The sequence below is a fragment of the Scaptodrosophila lebanonensis genome, unplaced genomic scaffold (assembly GCF_003285725.1).
Source record: "Scaptodrosophila lebanonensis strain 11010-0011.00,11010-0021.00 unplaced genomic scaffold, SlebRS2 tig00000096-arrow-pilon, whole genome shotgun sequence".
NCBI lineage: Eukaryota > Metazoa > Arthropoda > Insecta > Diptera > Drosophilidae > Scaptodrosophila > Scaptodrosophila lebanonensis.
In genome coordinates this window covers 221,374-241,838 of record NW_022060567.1, presented here as the reverse complement: position 1 = coordinate 241,838, position 20,465 = coordinate 221,374, and the positions used below count along the sequence as shown (strand labels likewise).

Below are 20,465 nucleotides of genomic sequence, written 5' to 3'. Positions count from 1 at the left end.
GGAGCGGGGAGCGTGTATGTGTGTGTGTGTGTATGCGAACAGGCAATTAAATATAATTAATATTGTTGTGCTATTTGCATAAATACACATATAAACATAGTGGCTATATGCTTGTAGGCGGACAAACCTCATCGTTATGTAGATAATGGCTTTTAACAACATTACACCTCACATTTAATAATTTAAAGTTTTTCAAACCGTAACAAAATCAACGACAACAACAAAGAGCGCATTATAATGCTGCAAACTAAGTTGCCTTAATGAATAGCAGCAGAACAACAAACAGCACACAACAGCAACAACAACAACAACTTAAGTGGGCGAGGACGGCGGAGTGGGAGTGGGTTAGGCCGTGTGAATGATAGCAAAGGATGATGCAATACACTGAAAGAAATTCCTCATACAGACAATATTTCAAGTTTATAGGATGATAATATCGTATTCAAGTGGAGTTCAAGTGATTTGTGGACTGTCTTCTGTATTTCGTGTAAAGATTTAAAAAACGCAAATATAATGAAAAATGGTGTGGTTGTTTGTGAAAATGTTATTGATTTAGTTTTGCATTCGTTGGAAGAATTTTTATGCTGGATCGGCAACCTTTTCTGTGACGAAACCAAAAACTCGGTAACAGGCGCACATAAATATATATATATATATATGTATAACTTGAGATACTTACTATATTGGATGGGAATAAAAAGTAGTCACACATTCGATGTTTTTTAAGTGAAACTTCTTCTGCTGGATCGGCAACCTTTTCTGTAACGAATCCAATAGCTCGGTAACAGACGCGCATAAATGAACAGCAAGTAGACCAGCTGGCGAAATTGAAATTATGAATGTAATCGAAAATCAGCTGTGATATGAAGATGCGTGCATTAACCTAACGGTATAATCTGAAATGTAAGTAGTCTTGATTTTTAAGAGTCGCAATTATTTGTGGTTTTCGAGTTTTCCAGGAATATTTTTAAAGCGCAATAGAACTGCCTTGTCTGAGACGTTTGAAAGCTGAATCCGCGACCATCTATCTACTTTTAAGCCGGGTTTATAGCTATTTATAGCGGACTTTCTAGCCATTTCTAGCTGGTTTTCTATCTAGTTTTAGTGGGTTTTCTAGACATTTTCTGCCGGATTTGTAGAGCATTTTCCACCCTTCCTCTAGCTACTTATAATTGTTTTTCCAGCCATTTTCTAGCAACTTTTCTAGCTATTGATAGCAGTTGATTAATTCATTTGCTAGCGCTTTTCTAGTCATTCTTTTTAAGCCAAATTGTTATTAAACAACAATCATTGATAAATAATTATAATGGCTCCTCTGATAAATCTAACTCACATTAAATCTTTGCAATACAACCATTAGCTTTCATTTCTCTCGCGTGTCGCCCTTACACACCATTTTTTGTTGTTTTACAAAAAGTCTTTTGCAAGAGACCTGAACTTTCCTTATGAAAGAAGATCTGTCTGTTCGTTTCCATTAACTTTTAGAAAACTTTTGCTGAAAAAATGTTGTATAATTTTAACTTTCTAGGTTTCACTTAAAAGAAATGGAGAACCTTCATCTTTGAAGTGTTGCATTAACAAACAACTTTTGTTAAGACTAGGCATAACTTGAAAAGTCTTTCATGGAGGATTACAATTTAAAGGAATTTCTAGAATAAACTTGAAATTTGTTAAGCAGTTGCTCCCAGTGCAAGGGTGTATCTTTTTTGCTTGGACTTGACTGACCTGAAATCAGTGTTAATTGTTTCTCAAAGTGTAGAGACAGACAACACACATCATACTTTTAATGGTACATGTTGACAACATTTGTTGCTTACAGCTATTTACTGTGTTGTGCAGCCTGACCTACCGCACCGCCCCGCCACCCCGCTCCCGCACCGCCCCGCCACCCCGCTCCCGCAAATTGAACAACTGACGCTGCTGGGTCATGTTGAGTTGGATTTCCAGCCAGCAGGCCAACCAGCCAGCCAGCCAGGCAGCCATCGAGTCGGAGCACTGGTTGGCTGTGTGGCCCGCAACACTTCCGGCATTTAGGCAAACAAAATATGTGCCAACAGTGCAACCCACACACACACCCACACACACATCGTCTCGCATCCCACCAGTGTTGCCAGAGTCGTTGTAGGCAGAAAATGCGACTATGTAGGCTAATGAGTTCCATGCCAAAAGAAAATGTTGTTGTAACAGTTACAGTTTTTGTTTTGCTTTTATTTTACTCTTTATTGGCCAACGAGGACGCCGTCGCATTGTTCTGTCCATAGCCGGCTAGAGCTAAGCAGGCAAGGCTCAGGAAATGATAACATGTTCGTACTGGCTTAGTAGAGCTGCAAGCCGATTTGTAGTAACCCGATATATGCACATAGTTTCTGATTTTTGAATTCTTGTAAACGGAACATCAAACAGAGATTTTCACGTAAACAACATAAATACGAGTACAAACGCGAGTTGGACTTCTATGCTATAATGTTCAGACTATATTCGCCTTTATATTCTGTTATTAACAAGAAAGGAATGCTAAAGTCGAGCAGGCTCAACTCTTAAATACCCTGTATATATATAATCACTAACCTAATGTGACTACCAAATTTTCAAAATTCCAAGAATTACGGGAGTTATAGAAAATCGTTAATAGGGGGGAAGTGGGGGGGTGGATCAGAAAAAATAAACAAACTCGTCCTTTCTCGGGCTCAGGAGAATCTGTATACCAAGTTTGGTTATTCTAGCTCTTATACTTTCGGAGATCCTTGCGTTCATACAGACAGGCGGACAGACGGACATGGCTATATCGATTCGGCTTGTCATGCTGATCAAGAATATATATACTTTGTGGGGACTACCAAGCCTCCTTCTGTGTGTTCCATGTGCACAAAACTAATATACCCTTGTACCCTTTGGGTTCAGGGTATAAAAATAGTATTCTGTTATTTATAAATATTATTGACAGCTAAGAAGAGCATTACTTCCACAACAAACCGAAACCATTGCAAGAAATTAATATTTTTTTAAAATAAACTAATTAATCTAACAGAACTACATTTCTGCATGACCGACCATCTGTCCGTCTGTATGAACGCAAAAATCTGGGACGATATATAGCCTAGAGTCCCCAAAAGCGGCAAGTAGCTCCAGCCAGATGCGTTAAACGTGTTAATACTTACAAAAAAAATTCCAATTAAAATGTGCTTAAATTGAACAAAGTTTAGGCAAACTCTTCAAAGAAATCGGAGCTGAGCATATCTGAACCATCAATTGATTATATTTCAGTCAATTATTTGAGCTAACAGTTGCTGCATGCACGATGTGTGATCCTTTTCGCATGTTGGAAACCCAACTCAATACGTAACTGCCAGTATTCCAGCACAGGACAAAATTGGAGAAGTGTACAGAAGTTAAGTTGTAAAATTACGTTTCTTGAACCAACGCTGACGTCCTAAGCCCTGTTTACATCAGTTCAGATGTGGAATTGACGATTAACATCAGGGTTCGTAAAATGTGCTTACTACCCGCTGCTGCACATAAGAAATTCGGCCGCGGGTATTAGTGAGCCGCTGCCAGCAGAGCCCGTGGGTATCGTGGGTCGCTGCCCAGCAGCAGGTTGTCATACGAGCCGAGCGCTCCCTTTCACTCTGTACCTGCTGTCTACTCCGTTTCAGCTTGACCCAGCTGTTTTGCCTACGATTGCACAGTGGAACCTTATACTACAGCGAACCTCTGCCAGACGGCTCAGACGACACTCTGCTTCAGTCGGCAGCGACCCACGGCGACCCGCAGCAGAATTTCTCGTGTGTCCGAATGAGTTTTGCTCGCATTTTACGAACCCTGATTAACATGGATTCAAAAACTGCCCCAAGATCTTCGATTGCCGATATACGATAGGCATATATCGGGCTTGTTCATAAAGTATTTGTATTGCTTCAATTTTTAAAAAGCTCTGTTTATTATGGAACGTACGCTATGCTCGTATTTTTTTTTTTTTTTTTTTTGTGAGGAGAGTTCGCTCAGATCGTTTCCACCACTAAGGAAAAGCCTATACTATATTTTGTAATTCATTTGATGGCCTTTCTTTGCATGCGATAACCGAAAGCTTAAGTGTATTCCTGAAACCAAGCAGAACATTTCCACTTGTAGTGCCAAACATAAGCAGCTTGGAACAAAAGTGTCACCGTTTTACTTGATCGAAACGAAAACACACAAGGATATGGTGCTGGCAATTATCAGTTTTCAATTGGCAGGACTAGCTCTGCTCCAAGCGCTGGCAACATGTGTTGGCTTACTAGATTGCTCGAGCAGTAAAGTGCATAAAGCGGCCCAAAATCTGATCGATTCCGTTGATAGGAACACGGACAAGCTGCTCAGCATGAAGGAGCTGCAGAAATTTATGGAAAAACTGGAGTGGCTGCAGTTGGAGCCCCAAGTCGATCACTTTTGGAAACTATATGCGAGAAGCGAAGGCGCTTCCCATCTTAGTTGGATGAAGTATCGTAATCGCGCCCACGATATACTCTTGCAGGGTGACCATTTCTTTAGCTTTTCGATCTTGCCACAGTTCTACCATCCGCAAGAGCGACTGCGACGCGAACTTCGGCGTTGGCGAGCAGCCGATTGTGATGAGGACGGAAGATTGAGTCGCGAAGAGTTTAGCGCCTTTATCCAACCCGACGGCTACGTGCATATGCAGGAGCTGGTCTCCATGGAGTTGATGGAGCAGCTGGACTACAATAACGACGGTGTACTAGTGTACGAGGAGTTTGCGCGTCAACGTCCCGTTGTGGTTCGTAACGCTGACGAGCTCCCTTTTCAGGACTCTCATCGCCAGCAACAGATTCACGATGAGTTTCAAGAGAAACACCGAAAGCGCGGCATGAACATAAAGGAACTGTACCTATGGCTGAAGCAACACCATTTCGATAACTACGCCCATGCAGCTCAGCAACTAATCGATACTTTCGACCACAATGCTGATCAAAAGCTCAGTGAACAGGAGATGGTTTCGAATTGTGGACGCTTCCATCAATCTATGCGCCAGAAACTAGGCGAAGATATGCTTCAATTGGCATTAGAATATCTCGACCATTAAGGGTTTTCGATTTATTCGATAAGGGGAGACTTTTTTTCTTAAATAACAAATATGGAATTAAAAATACTAGTTATGTCGATTCGCTCATTGGATATAGGATTAACTCTTGCTCTTGGCACCAAGTCCAGAGCTGTTTGACAAAATTTTCCCTTTTAAGCCCATCTTGCAATAAATTTGGAAAGCAGTTCAAGCGACTCCACCATTACGCTCGATTCGAACTTTAAAAGTACTGTTGAATACTAGTCGAGCAATTGTAGTTAAACACTTGTGTTAAATGCGTTTTATTATTTACAAAATTAACTTATGGACAAATTTTATGCAACAAATTTTATTTTTAACTGTGATTGGTATCCTGTTCCCTCCTGTTTTAGTACTGGCGCGACAATTCGATAGTTATTCTTAAGTGATAGTCGATAACAACTTCAAAAAACAGAGCATCTTTGACAAATAATCGGCGTGTATTTGCAAATTCAAATTAATACAATAATTTCAAATTATTACCAAAATTATGGCTACAGGATATTAAAGAGACACGACTCTACACGTTTTTTTAATAATGTACTTTACTTAGATAATTATTTTACGATCCTACTATATTTTAAGCAGGATCAGGTTAAAAAAAAAAACTTATAATTAATTAGTCAAGTAAAAGTATAAATCCCTTTAAGCGATATCTTCTAGTTGTACAAGCTGTGCAAATAAATACAAGTAGGTATATGTACTAGGTATACTTTTTTGTGCGCTGTCTTAGCCTCCTTCAAAGAATCGTCGCAATCGAGACACGCGCAGGCTCAATAGTTCGAGGCCAAAGATGATCAACGCCATTAATAGCATCAGCAGACATACCAGGTAGAGTCCGCTGTGCATTTGCAGCCGGATGCGTTCGATCTGTAGAGGCCTTGCTGCCTGCAGATATCGGAACTTGCTGAGCTCGTATTTACGATTGATGTAGCCCACGATTCCGGCACTCATCAGCTGACGCAGCTTCCGATCGAACCCAAACTTGAGTATGGAATGGCGACGCAAATACATGACCAGATGATACGTATAGATGGGCTCCTCTACGCTAATCAGCGTGCTAGTCTCCCACTTGTGCTGATTGTAATGGATAAGGTTTCCCAAGAGCGCCGTCGTGGTCAGCTTAGGGCGTGGATCATTCTCCATTTGCTCAAATCGGGCTGCATAGCTGCTCTGAATGATCTCCGTACGCTGCTTTGGATAGAAATCCAGGTAGTCTGCAGCTAGCAGTGTGTAGTTCTGATCCAAAAGTTCGCTTATGTTGCGCGGTATACCGGAGTATTGGGGCAAGCAGAAGACACCGAACAACTTCCCCTGATACAGGGTGCGCAGAACTAACGCCAGCAGCATCCAGGACATGAACAGCGGACGGACATGGGTGTCTGAAAACAATGCCCCAAACACCAGTGGATTACCCAGCAGCGTGCCGAGCACATTGAGCGTCCCACCGCCGATCTCCAGGCGCCGCCAGTGGAGCCATTGTAAAATCAAAACTAGGACACAGCTGCCCAGGATGCAGAGCCAGACTCCACGACAAAATGGAGCAGCCAGATGGCTAATGGGTCCGAAAGTGCGCCGCATGCGCACCACAAAGACCAGGGCGCTCTGATGATACGCAGACGTCGTCGAGAACTGATGGCGTCGCAGATGAGAGCCGCTCAGTGCCCCAATGGCGATCGATGCACGTCCAGATTGGAGGGCGGCGTAACATCCCGTCACAGTCCCATTGGCTGTAATGTAACTCTTTCCGCATGGCGGCAACAGTTGAATGCGAAAGTTGAAAATATCAGCCAGCACCCTCAGCAGCTCTCCATCGATGCCATTTAGACGTTCCACCTCCGCACGATGGCTCCGGTTGTGGCCATCGCCGCGAAATGTGACGAAAGGCGGCAACAGATACCAACTAACATTTAAGGGGCAGCCGTAGAAGCCCTCGAAATTGTTCACGAACAGGCGATCATGTTGAAGGCGACCATTTGCGAAGCGATTCACTTGCTTCGGCGTAATCAGATGGCTGCAGTTGGAGCTGAACAGATCGTAGCTGTAGAAGAGTACTACTGGGATGTCAGGAAGCTCCACGAGCAGCACCACATGTAGGACATGGAAGTACATGCAGCTGAAGAAGATTTTCTCGATATCCGACTCCGTTGCCGTCCTGCTAGTCAGCACAATGACGAAGTAGAACTCGCGATCGAAGAGCGTCTCCGGGAGAGTGAATTCCAGTGCCCGAAAGGCCGCCAATGAGTTCACCACGAACATATAGAAATAGCTAATCGGCTTCTCATCAATCACGCCCCGATATAGTTGTATGGCCACGTCCTGCTTGTGACTCAACAGCAACTGGGACAACAACTGTTCCTGTCGGTCCCGCTGCCAGGAGGTGCAATTGTCACACATCCCGGCAATCAGGAGTGTTCTTTGGAAAGGCCCAATATAGCGATCGATGATATGCAAAGCAGCCGCTGCCAGCGGCGTTGATTGCCAGGGGCTGGGAGCCTCCAAAGCACCTCCTGCCACCTCCACCAGTAGAGCCATCAGAATTATGCGAAGCATTTGCGTACGCGCTCCCAGGTATGCCGATGCGCCTATGTCATCTAACACCTTGGAGTCTACTCGGGGCACTTGGCCGCAGCTTTTAATCAAGTCCTGCGACTAGCGGGCCAATTCCAATTCCGTTCATTGGCAATCGCGATGGCCACGATAATTCACTAATTTTATTAATGCACCGTTTGCTTAGCGTTCTGCAACGAAGCTGCCACTCCTAATTAGTTTAATTTGCCAATACTCATGGGTGGGGTGTACTCCAATCAATTAATTTCTATTAACATTCCTATCGACCATCTAAGCCCAGTCAAGTCCACTTAAGCACATTGCATAGTTTGATGACAAAATCTCCATTATAGTGCCACAATGGCTTGCCTTTTTAGCGCTTTTCAAAACAAATTCACACTTCTGGAGTGTGAAATGTTTCTACAAGTAGCTAGTTTCTGCTTCTTTAAACAACACAATTTATGGGCGAGTGCAATTTTTAGAATTATATCTAATTTTCTATAATTATAATAGGTCTGTCTATTTTGTTCAGTTTCCAAACTAGCTACCATTTCACATTTTCAAACAAGAAACTTAATGAATGAAGGAAATAAAATGATAATTCGATAAGAAATAAAGAAATAAATAAATAATAAAGCACAGCTCTGCAATGTATAGCGAGTGCAATTTTTAAAATTAGCTCTAATTTTCTATAATTATAATAGGTCTGTCTATTTTGTTCAGTTTCCAAACTAGCTACCATTTCACATTTTCAAACAAGAAAATTAATGAATGAAGGAAATGAAATGATAATTCGATAAGAAATAAAGAAATAAATAAAGAATAAAGCACAGCTCTGCAATGTATTGCGAGTGCAATTTTTAGAATTATCTTTAATTTTCTATAATTATAATAGGTCTGTCTATTTCGCTATGAATTTTTTGTTCAGTTTCCAATCTAGCTAAGCGCACTATTTCACATTTTCAAACAAGAAACTTAATGAATGAAGGAAATGAAATGATAATTCGATAAGAAATAAAGAAATAAATAAAGAATGAAGCACAGCTCTGCAATGTATAGCGAGTGCAATTTTTAGAATTATCTTTAATTTTCTATAATTATAATAGGTCTGTCTATTTCGCTATGAATTTTTTGTTCAGTTTCCAATCTAGCTAAGCGCACCATTTCACATTTTCAAGCAAGAAAATTAATGAATGAAGGAAATGAAATGATAATTCGATAAGAAATAAATAAAGAATGAAGCACAGCGCTACAAAAAATCCTGCTTTTGAAAATTGTTCACAACCAGTAATAGAAAACGGAATGCCTCGAAGAAATTCCAAATTCTAATATACAAATTCTAATATACACCTAATTCTGTTTTTGCACGGTAGATTGGTTCGAGAAAAAGTCGTGTAAAAAAAACCGTTTCAAAAAAAAGACATTGATCATATGTTATTATTAAATCGTTCTAAATAATAATAATAATAATGTAACCATATATCAAATTTTTAATTTGCAAGCCGTCTTAAATCAAAACCGTGTAAAAAAGACCGTGTACAAAGAGAATTAGGTGTACTTATTCATATAAACCTTCTTCTACACAAACGCTACATAGAACCACAATACAACAACAACAAGTGAGTGTTTAAACAAAAATCAACTCTCGAACTTGCCACTAATATTAGTATAAATACACATAATACGAGTAATATATGTAATCATCATAGGGGCACTATATTTTCTCATTGTTTGACCGAATTTATTTCCAAAATGTTGTGCTCCGCTGTCGCAGTTTATCTTTCCATTGGATTAAGATTTAGTGCAGCAGATAGCCACGAAATGTTATCTGAATAAATATTCCTTTTTCATAGAAATTTAGTTACCAAACCAAGCCATAGTATTAATCCCCGATGGTCGTCTATGCAGTCTAGTATCTGATGTGCTTTTTTCCTTTTTGCTTTACTTATCTTTGGGCATAGTTGTCAGAGCTGCGTTTGTACGAACTATAAACATACATACATTCATACTTGTACATACATACATACTAGGTACATATATACAGACAATATCTGTGGGATGCGCTCTCCATCGGAAGCCAAAGAACAAATGCAAACGCCAAAGCCACGGAGCGCATAAAAATTAAAAATTTCATTAAATTCACAAAAGTGCTTGAAGTGGAAAAATGTAATATCCTTTGGGCACAAAGGATGTGCATATAAATGCAAATGCGCTTCAATGAGAGTACGCTGGCCAAACGAAAAGTCCGTCTATATGCCTGGCCATATCTACATACATACATACATATGTACAAGCGTATGTTTATGTGTGTTTGTCAGTTTGTCTGGCGGCCCTAGCAGCGCCGTTTTTTGCATGAATGCATTTTTCTTCATGTGTGTGCATGCTGTGTGTGTGTGTGAGTGTGTGTGCTCCCAGCCACAACAGCTGTAATTAATGCACGCGTTTGATAAGCTTCAGCAGCAGCAGCAACAACAAAAAGAACAGTGCACAGAACGCTCAAAACATAAAACCAAAACCAACACCCAAAATAAAAATTTAAAAAAAATGAAAAGTGTTTTGGCCGCCAGCGCTTTCAAGTCGATTCGCGTTTCACTTTTTAGTGCTCCCGCATTCAATCTCCAGCATCCCATCGCCATAACACACCCCTTCCCCTTGCCACTCACAGTATATCTATACATACATACATACATATGTATATGTATAGTACATATGTATATGACGATGCATATTTTGAGGCGCATTGTAAAAACTTCGCGAGCCTTTTTTCTAGTAAGTTTTCATCGGCGAGGGGCTTGGGGGCACCGACGACAATAATTGCCGCTATGCAACATATGCTCGAAATAGCAGAATCTTTGCTTGCAACGCGCTTCAAAGTTGCAAAATTAAAAGTTTCGCTGCCACCACCGCCGCCACGAAAGTATACAAAAAATAATAATAAAGTAATAAGATGTGCGCGGCAACTTTTAACAACGCTCCTTCAACAAGAAAAAAATACTCGTACAAATAAAAATAATAAAAAAAACGCAATGCGAGCAGTCAGTGCCAAATATAAATCTGACTCCGTAGTCGTTCTTGTGTATAAGTACTTGTGTGTGGGCTTCTAAAGAAGAACATGCCCCGTAATTATAACGCTTGTTAGACGCTCCCAAAAATGCTCAAAAATTGTTGCGCCTTGTTCGAGTGCAGCGAAGCAGAAGTCAAGCGCAAACTCACGCAACCTCTCAAGCACTTCACACTAGAGCTGAGCGTGAATGCGTGCGTGAGCGTGAAGTTCTAATGACGACACGAACAAAACACGATAACTGGCAGAAACTGCAACTAGAGCTTTGCTTAAATGCATGCGAGAAAATATTTATAAGCCGATCAGAGAACGTTTATTAGAAAAAGCAATTAAGACATTATTATTAAAAATTAACAATATAATAATAATTATTTTTGCCAAGTCCACAACAACGTTATATCCATTAAAAATAAAAAGAATATTACGTATATTATGGCTGTGGCTCTCTTGCTTCGCCAAAAACAACAAACAAGCGAGATCAAATTAATTGAGTGCGAATGCTGGAGAGCAACAAAACTGAACTATGCGGGTGGGAGGTGCTTAAGGCCCTAGCACTGCACCTGCATTTGCAGATCAGCCTCTGGAATGAGAGCAGAGCGCTGCTAAATACCAATGTTAATTGGAGCAAGAGAGCGCTGCAGGCGCAGCTTAATTACATTATGTTATTTAACAGCGATTTTATTTTGTATTTATGTTACAAATTAATTACAAACATTAATTCGATTGGGATGACTTCGCTGTGTGCCGCGCTTTATAATTATTATTAATTATGATATAATTAATTAATTATAATAAATAAAAAACCACTATACCAATATCAAATTTATTATTACCATTTGCACAAATTTCTCCTTAACCTAAATTCTAAGAAAAAACAACTTGAAGCCCATTACTTGTTGAATTAAATTTTTTCTTAAAGAAGCACAAATAAAATTGACTTTAAAAGGAAATTATAAAATATTTTCACGTGTACTAAGCTTAATTTACTCAACAAATATAAATAATTTGAAGAGAAAATTTTAAATTTCATTATTTTGGAGCTTTAATGATAAGTCTGACACGCAAGTTTAAGTTGTTTAAGATTGTGACCGAATTTTTCACGTATATCTACGTGAAATGGACACATACATACATATTTGTGACATTTTGTAGTATTTATAGAGCTCATCATGCAGTGCTGCCATAATTTTTTGAGCAAAAACAGCTAGATTGCCAAAACAAAAATAAAGCTAAAGAAAGCTAAATCCAAGGCAAAATAAGCATTAAAACAAGCCGGCTTTAAAAACACAATTTTCTCGGTTAAATTTAAGGAAATATCTGTTTCACTGTTTTCATATTAAATCTATATTCTTAATTCATAATTTATAATAATAATATGAGATTCGTGTAAAAATAATAATAGAAAATTTACATTAACATTTACATCCCGCAACCCGCTATTTTCGAATTTTTCCCGCACTTGCATTTTAAAATAAGCCGGATCTAGCGGGAAAAAAAACTAAAATGGCAGTAGTTTTAAAACCAACTGTTTGAACCGTTTGTACAATATTTTAATTCCAAGCATTTGATCGTAGCTGTCAGATTGTATCGCTAATTATTTTGGACGTATTTATTTTGGCAGTAAATTAAAAAAGTAAATCAATAATTGCAGATCTACAAACTGAGAAGCTTATAGGGGATTTGCAGCAAGTGTGTGAGCAAACCAAGATAGAATTGTCTCAACTTTTTAATAGTTTGCGATTGTGATTAGAGCAAAGTTTTAAGAAATTATGACACAATAAAGTTTCAAACACATGCATGCGTGTTACGTAGGAAGATGTCCAAAACAAAATATGCACAAACGTGTCGCAATCTTAACTATCATATCAGCTTTAAACTGAAACCGACATCAAATACGCAATAAACCGAAACTGAGCCAACAAAGCCACAGGACCGAAATATCCAAGCCAGCAACCTTTGCAAGCGCCTGAACTTCGACAATATTATATTTTCCACACGAAATGTACATTTAATAAGCCAACCAAACTATTTATATACAACATACATATACAAGTATGTACATATTTATATCGATAGGCAATATCCGTAGCCATATGTTGTCATAGACAGACACACTTTAAGCCACAATTAAATTTCATGCCACACACACACACATGTACACATCGATGCACAAACAAAAGATAAAAGTCAACTAACTAAGTTGGGCGCAAGTTTTGTTCATAAGTGAGCGGTGAGCGGAGGGGGCAAGGCTCAAGTTCGAGTTGCTGTGTGTGGGTTTTTGCATAAATTAAAAATGACAGCGACGGGCAACAACAACAACAACACTACACTACACACACACACATAAAATTGTAACCCAAGTGGGCAACAGGTTGCAGCAACCGTCGACACACGTTTACCTGAGCAGAAGGCAGAAAGGCGGCCAACTTCGCTGCCGCGTCGCTGCTGCAGCAAACTGGCATATGAAACATGAGGCAGGCTCATACACACAAGCACATTCGCACACCACATAAATGCCAGCATGTGCTCTTGTTGTTGTTGCTGTTGTTGCCTGAGAATTTCTACAAATTCAGCGAAAAGTATTTTTTTGCACCTTTAAAATGGCACCGAGAAATGATTTATGAACGCAAAACTTTTAACCAAGCGTAGCGCGCAACTTTGCACGGCATTTTGCTGTCGCTCCGTTACCGTTACCCATGTTGTTGTTATCCTTGTGGGCAAACTCCTGCCCACACCCACACACATACTCGAACAGCTAACGTTGCAGCTTAATGGAATTATAAAAATGTTAACTTCAGCAGAAATTCAAACAGCGCCTCAATGTATGCTGCAAGTTTTTTCGTTTTTGTTTTCCACATGTATGCGTGTGCGTCTATGTATTGTATGTGTAGTATTTGGGGTGTGTGTGTGGGTGTGCCTTTGTGGCCCATAGACCCTTTCATATCAATTCACTTATAATTTTGTTTAACATATCAAGTGGATTTGCTGAATTTTGAAGCCACTTGAATATTTAAGGCCAAAATATTTGTACAACGTTTCTCATTCTGTTTGCAAATTAAAACAAGAACAAAACCCAAAAAAGGAAGATGAAAAACAAAAAAAAACCAAAAAAAAACCAGAAAAAACAATGCCAGAGCTAGGCCTGAGCCTGGCAATCCAATATACTACTCAAAGCAAACAAAACTTGAGCTGCCAGCTCACATATGTATGTACACACACATATGTGTAGAAAAGCACACACACACACACACATACATAAGGATGTTGTGCGGTTGGCACTTGAACTCGCCAAATCGAAACCAGAGCCAATCTGCTGCCAAACCAAATACACACATACACATGTGCGTATATACAAATATATAGTATATATATATATGTAAGTATATATTAATGGAGGTACAGTCAATATTGTCCGAACGAAACGTTAGTATGTTAAGTTCCGCGGCTTAAGAATTAATTGTATAGTGGCTTTAAAAAAAAAAATGTCTTTTTTTAAATAGTTGTACTATGCATATACTGTTTGCAGCTTACCTTTTCTGCTCCTCACTTCATTTAATTAGCTCTTAAGTACAATTTAGTTTTCCCCTCTCTTATTTTCTTAGTTTGATAGGTTTCTAATTTTTCTGACCACATATGGCTGTGAATCGGGGCATAGCTATCCAAAGGCAGTTACAGACATTATTGTATAGTTATTCTTGAGGATTTCTTATTTATTATGTTAAAATTATAACATAATATATATGGTTATATATCTCTATTGTACTATAATATACTATATTATAATATAAATCATCTTATACTTACTAATACTAGATAACAAATACTGTTTAAGTTAATGTCTTTAATTCATGCTTCAAAAAACTACATACAAGGAGTGTTCGAAAGTAAACAGGACTTGTTGAATCTAGCGCCCCCTGGTGGCGCTATCTATATGTCGACTGGTGCGTTAAGATCTGCTATCTTTATCGATTGTCTAGTGAGAATTTCATGACATTTCATCGATTGGAAGTGAAGTTATTGCGTTTTAAGTGTCAGCATGTTTGTGTTATCGCTGCAAAAATGAGCTTCGAACAAAGAGCCAACATTAAATTTTGTTTTAAAATTGGTAAAGCTTTTACCGAAACGTTTCAATTGATGAAACAAGTTTACGGCGATGATTGCCTATCCCGTAGCAGAGTGCACGAGTGGTTTCAACGTTTTCAAAGTGGTCGTGAGGACATAATTGACGTTCAACATGTGGGCCAATCAAAATTCGTGATCACCGAAAATTCCATCGAAACTGTGCGTGAATTCATCAAAAATCAGCCGAAATCATCAATGAAGTTGATGGAAATGGAATTGAACGTCTCCAAAACATCGATGTGCACGGTTTGTTCAGCACAAATTGACTGACGACCAAAAATTGCTCAGAATCCAACATTCGAAGGACTGATTTTTTGACCAAAAATCACATTTTAACCATTAACCACTCGCTGTATTCACCTGATATGGCACCGCGCGACTTCTACCTTTTCAGAAGAATGCATTCGACCATGAAAGGAAAGCATTATGCAGACGTAGAGGCCATTCAAAAGGCTTGCACCGGCATACTGGCGACCATACACTCGTTCGACATGCTTTTGGATCGTGCAAAAAGCTGTATTGAAGCAGAAGGAGACTATTTTGAATAAAATAAATTGATTTTGCCAAAAAAAAAAACATTTGTTCTGTTTTTTTTAAAAGTCCTGTTTACTTTGGAACACACCTTGTATGTATCCTGTTTCTTTTTTAATTACTTGTGCATACACTTTCATTGATTGTAATAGCTTAAGATCGTAGTAGTCATAGCTATTCAAACCCTGTTAGCTGTAAGTTTCTAACTTTAAGCTAGCATTAAGTAAATAAATAAAAAAATAAAAAATAAATCATCTTTGTTGATTTATTAAAATTAAAAAAAAAAAACTAGTTATTTAAATTTATTGCTTATTATTTGCTATACTCTACAAATAAAATATATTGCTAAGAAATACTATGTAAGAAATATTATCTTATATCAGTGCGTTGAATAAACTTTCCGTCTGCCTCAGTCTAGTCGTATTGGTTCTTTCTTTCCTGTTCTCCCACAACTGTCACGCATAAACATGTCGATGTTGACTTTTATTGTCCTTTTTTAACCATAATTGTAGAATTAAAAATGTACCCACTTCATCTGGAGTACTTTTTACTTAAACATTGCTTATATGAATGAAGCTTAAGAAAGTTCAATTTAAAAAGTTCAATTGTATTTTTTATTTAAACATTGCTTATATGATTATTGTGGCTAATGGGAACACCCCAAGCATGATCAGCTGAATTCAATTCATTTATAAACATAGTATGTTGCGATATAAATGGATCTACTGGCATCAAAAAGGCTAGACATGCTTTCAGAGATGAGATTAGGCGAACAAAAAAGAGTTATCCGACCTACAAACTGGACATTATTAGCTCTTACCTCAGAAGCAATTACGATTACAAGTATAGTCTGATAAGTATAGCCAGAAACAGTAGAGTTAATACATTTTCCTAAATTAAAATAATAAAATATAAATCGAAGAAAAATATACATATAGGCATTTTTTACGCACTAGCCTCTTTCAATAAACATATTTGCCAAGAATCCAAAAATTATGCACTTTAAAAATATCTTTATAAACGAAAAATACTTTGCCTTTTCACACTTAGAAGAACGTGTATTCAAGATTGGGAATTTGTCGCTATTATACTGCTTCTTGAGATCCGTAGCTATATCAACTTATCTAGCTTTACTGATCAAGGATATATACTACGAGTATTTCGATTGTGCCACCCCTTTTTTAAATGCGGACTAAGCTGACGTCCTTTTAATTTGTTGATGCAGGGTATAACAACTGGCGAGCTCGATCGTTCAGTTAAATTTTGCGCAACTTCTCCAACTACGACATATAGTTTTCACTGTACAGATATGTTTCCTATGTGTGTGTGTGTGAGTGTGTAAGTAGTAATAGAAATAGCTAAAGCAACGCCGGACCACCGCCGGCTGATGTGTCTTATCTTGTCTGCAGTGTCAGTGCAGCAGAATAAGAAGAAGAAGAAGAGGAAACATAGGCACCAACACCAGCAACACCAGCAACAACAGAAGCAGCAACAACAACAAGAACGTGGATGTCGAAAGCAGCGCGCGCATCCTGAAGCTTTTTATCTTGGCGTCATGTTGATGTTTGTCGGAAACTTGATTATTTTCGTTTTTCCCCATCTTCGGGCTGCCACACATTTGCTTAGTTGCCTGACTGGCTGACTAGCTGACTGCCTGTAAGATGCTTGTGCGCCCAAGGCTCACATGCAGACAAACAAGGAGTACAGACACAGACACACACATGCTCATATGTATGTGTACGGCGGCCCACGTTCTGGGATTAGCCAAAAAATATTGTACCCACAAAAGAGTTGTTCAATGTAAATGCAGGAAAGCTTTAACAAGCGACCAGCAGCCGAATTTTGCTTGAACTCTGACTGTGGCTGCTTTCTGTGGCTCTGATTCTGGTTCTGGCTCTGGCTCTGTTTGTGGCTAAAGACAAAAGCCTTTGCCCTCCTTTACTGTTTTTTTTTTTTTTTTTTTGGTTTGTTTTGCTCAGGTTGTTGCTGCCTTTTGTTGACAAAAAACTTCAACAAGCGAGTAAGTAAAATAAGTTGTAATAAGACAAGTTAACATGACAATGCCGGGACGAGCAGGACGAGGACGAGGACAGCAGTAGCAACAACCCATCTACCTTGTTTTATAGCACACGTACAAGCGTTGCATGTTCAGAAGGATAGAAGAGCTTAAGCAGGGGACGACAATGAGGAAGACAACGACGGCGACGACGACGACGACGACGACCAAGTCGAAGTCGACGTTGACGACTCCTTTAAAATGTAGTTACTGTTGTTATTATTCAGCCTTAATGAACTTAACAAACGCGCACGACATGCCACACTAACAGTTCCAATGCATACATATATATTACATGTATAGTATAGCTGCTATATGTGCAGTTGTGTGTATGTGTGTGTGTGTGTGTGTGTGCTCCGGACAACAACAAAGATAATGCGCCAGACCCACATACATAACTTAGGTAGCGAAATTGAAGAAATTGCAACAAAGCTTACCTGCTCTTCACATGCAACTTTGAGGCATATATGAGTAGGTGTGTGTGTGTGTATGTGTGTGTGTGTGTATCTATGAGCATGTTATGTTTGTTATGAGACGACACGGTGGGCAACTGAAACTGAAACTAGAATTCTTGGTATGAGCTGAGGACAGCCAGAAGGAACATAAAGTGTTTGCTTCAATTCCTCAAATTATCGAACAGTATCCGTTGTTATTAATTTTTTTTTTTTGTAAACTTCTGACAATGCATAATAGTCCCGATACTACAATTTTGACGCCTATATTGGACATAAATACGATTAAAAATAAATTAAGGCTTTAACATGAATATTTTATTTATTTATTTATTCATTTTTTATTTGTGTTTGCACTAAGAATATCCTTTATTTCCGTATTTGTTATCAAGCCTATTTTATTTATCCCTCTTCCGAGACATTTCAGTGCATTTTTAGTTAACATGGCCAAACTAAATGTTGGCTAAGCATCAGGGGCTCGCTTTATCAGTTCGATGGAAACACAATTTAATTTATAGATTTCAAACACTATATAGTACATACAACATAGTTTATTCCAAAACAAATATAAAGGACCCAATTGAAGATGAGGAAATATAAAATTGGATGCCGAATGAAGTGCGCGTTTTATTAAATACTTGTATTGTATTTCAATATCATCTGGTTTGCCAAATTAATTACATAAATTATACTATACTTTAAAACACAACTATTTCCTTAAATAGTACCTATTGCCGTTTTCTAATTGTTTCAAAGAAAGCAATTAATGTTCAATTTTTGAAAGGATTCCTCAATTCAAACAGATAGCAACAATATGTATTTAAATGTAATTTACAGAGCGTCCTTGCTTTAAAGTTTGGCAAAGATCGAGCTGAATATCAAAGCTACTAACGAGGAGAGGGGATCAGGAAAGCGCTTGTCCCCATTTTTTGTTACATAAACTTTGAAAAATTGCCAACAAATTATTACTAAAAATATCCCTTAACCTTACACACAGTTTTTGTTTTAAGAGACAGTGTTGAAGAGCTGCTTATAAATAAATGAATGAATAAATGAATAAATAATGATCACTAAATCTTAATAAATGAATCATATAGCATTTACAATCAAACAACTTGTAATCAAATTTTCTTGGCTAAAACGTTATGTGCTTTTTGCGTAGAAAACATTTGCAATTGATTATGCATTTATTTATTTTAGAACATGGTCTTAAGTAAGTACAACTATAAGAGGCAGTCTGCTTTCATTGTTGATAATAATAATTAGTTTGTCGTCCAGCTGTGCATTATTAAATGTCCTCTGTCCAGTGCAATCTTTAAAAGTTTGTCTTTCAAGCGCTTTTAACTGCTAATTTAATTAGTTTAATGAAGGCTGCGTAATTGTTGTCAAAGACTATGCTACTGAGTTGTATCTGGAAGTATAAAATGATTACTGACAGCCATTTCACCTGCTGATGCGTCTAGTTACTGCGTCTTGTGTTTTTCTCAGTTGTGGGCACACAAATCGTTTGTACTGGACTCCCACAACAGTTAGTGTTCGGTTAAAAAGGCCTCCTGGCCGAAAACAGCAGGCCTATAAAATGTAGAAGGTGTTGATTTATCCCATCAAGGTATTCCTCGTCTGTCTGCTCCTCATCGCCGTCCGCAGGCCGGCTCGCTGATTCCCAAAAGCCACGACCACCGGCCGGTGCTTCCCCTTCGACGTCATTCTCATTGCCAAGGCCGTGTACAACACGTACATCACGTATAAGAAAGATAAACTTGAGCATGTTGAAAATTTCCATTGCCAACAAAAGGAAGAACAACACCATTTTGTGCCTCGTCCTGCAGCTGGTTCTAACAAGTAACAAAAATAAAAAACCAACAAATAATAAAAGGCCGGAACACACACACCTGGTTCACGATCGAGTTCTTGTGTCCTGTTTACTTATTCCGTTGCTGCTGCACAACAACTACGTATAGTAATTTTGCTTTAAAAACAATTTTTTTCAACTTCAACTTTGTTCATTCGAATTTCTTTGAACATGTAAATTTCTGAGGTATGTATATATGTATATATTTTCACATCAAAGCCAGTTAGGATTCTGAAAATGTCAAGAACTTTCAAGCAAACACAAGGCTTACTTGATAATTTCAATCATTTCATTTATGCCCATAAATTAATTACCCCAACACTTTTTCGTACAAATTTAACACTTTTTAAAATAAGCTTATATGTAAAAACCCTTATTATATAGAAATTTGTTTACATAAATTTATTTTAAGTATTTGGAAGCGATAACTAAAGCCACTCACTGAATCCAAAACCAGCTTTAAAAATTATGCATTCGCCCTTTTATTTAAAAAACCTTCTTACTTACTATATTATTATGCTATATTGTTAGTACATTAAACTTTCTTACTTACTTACTAACTATAATAATATAGCTAAGAAATGTTTATTTACTTTAATTAATTAGAAATCTCATTAATTTAATTGAAAGACCAAAAAAAATTGTATAGTTATATGGTAACTATTGTTTTAAATCTCTTTCTATACCGTCTTGATAATAAAAATAAACGTAGAACATTATAAACACTATAGAACTATTCAAGGATT

The 20,465-nt window shown here is 38.1% G+C and overlaps 2 protein-coding genes and 1 long non-coding RNA gene across 3 annotated transcripts; 1 reads left to right on the top strand and 2 right to left on the bottom strand.

The window, feature by feature from the left end:
• Window positions 1-4,198: 4,198 nt before the first annotated feature.
• LOC115627655 (reticulocalbin-1-like) lies at window positions 4,199-5,077 on the top strand. Its single transcript, XM_030523396.1, has one exon. The coding sequence runs from the start codon at window positions 4,199-4,201 to the stop codon at window positions 5,075-5,077; it is 879 nt and encodes a 292-aa protein (XP_030379256.1).
• A 747-nt stretch (window positions 5,078-5,824) lies between these two features.
• LOC115627654 lies at window positions 5,825-7,630 on the bottom strand. The gene has a single exon (XM_030523394.1). The coding sequence runs from the start codon at window positions 7,628-7,630 to the stop codon at window positions 5,825-5,827; it is 1,806 nt and encodes a 601-aa protein (XP_030379254.1).
• Window positions 7,631-19,140: 11,510 nt separating this feature from the next.
• LOC115627638 lies at window positions 19,141-19,916 on the bottom strand. Its single transcript, XR_003995716.1, has 3 exons — window positions 19,760-19,916; window positions 19,335-19,702; window positions 19,141-19,278 (listed from the first exon to the last, which is right to left on the bottom strand). It is a non-coding gene; the product is annotated as an uncharacterized LOC115627638 (long non-coding RNA).
• Between the last annotated feature and the right edge of the window lie 549 nt (window positions 19,917-20,465).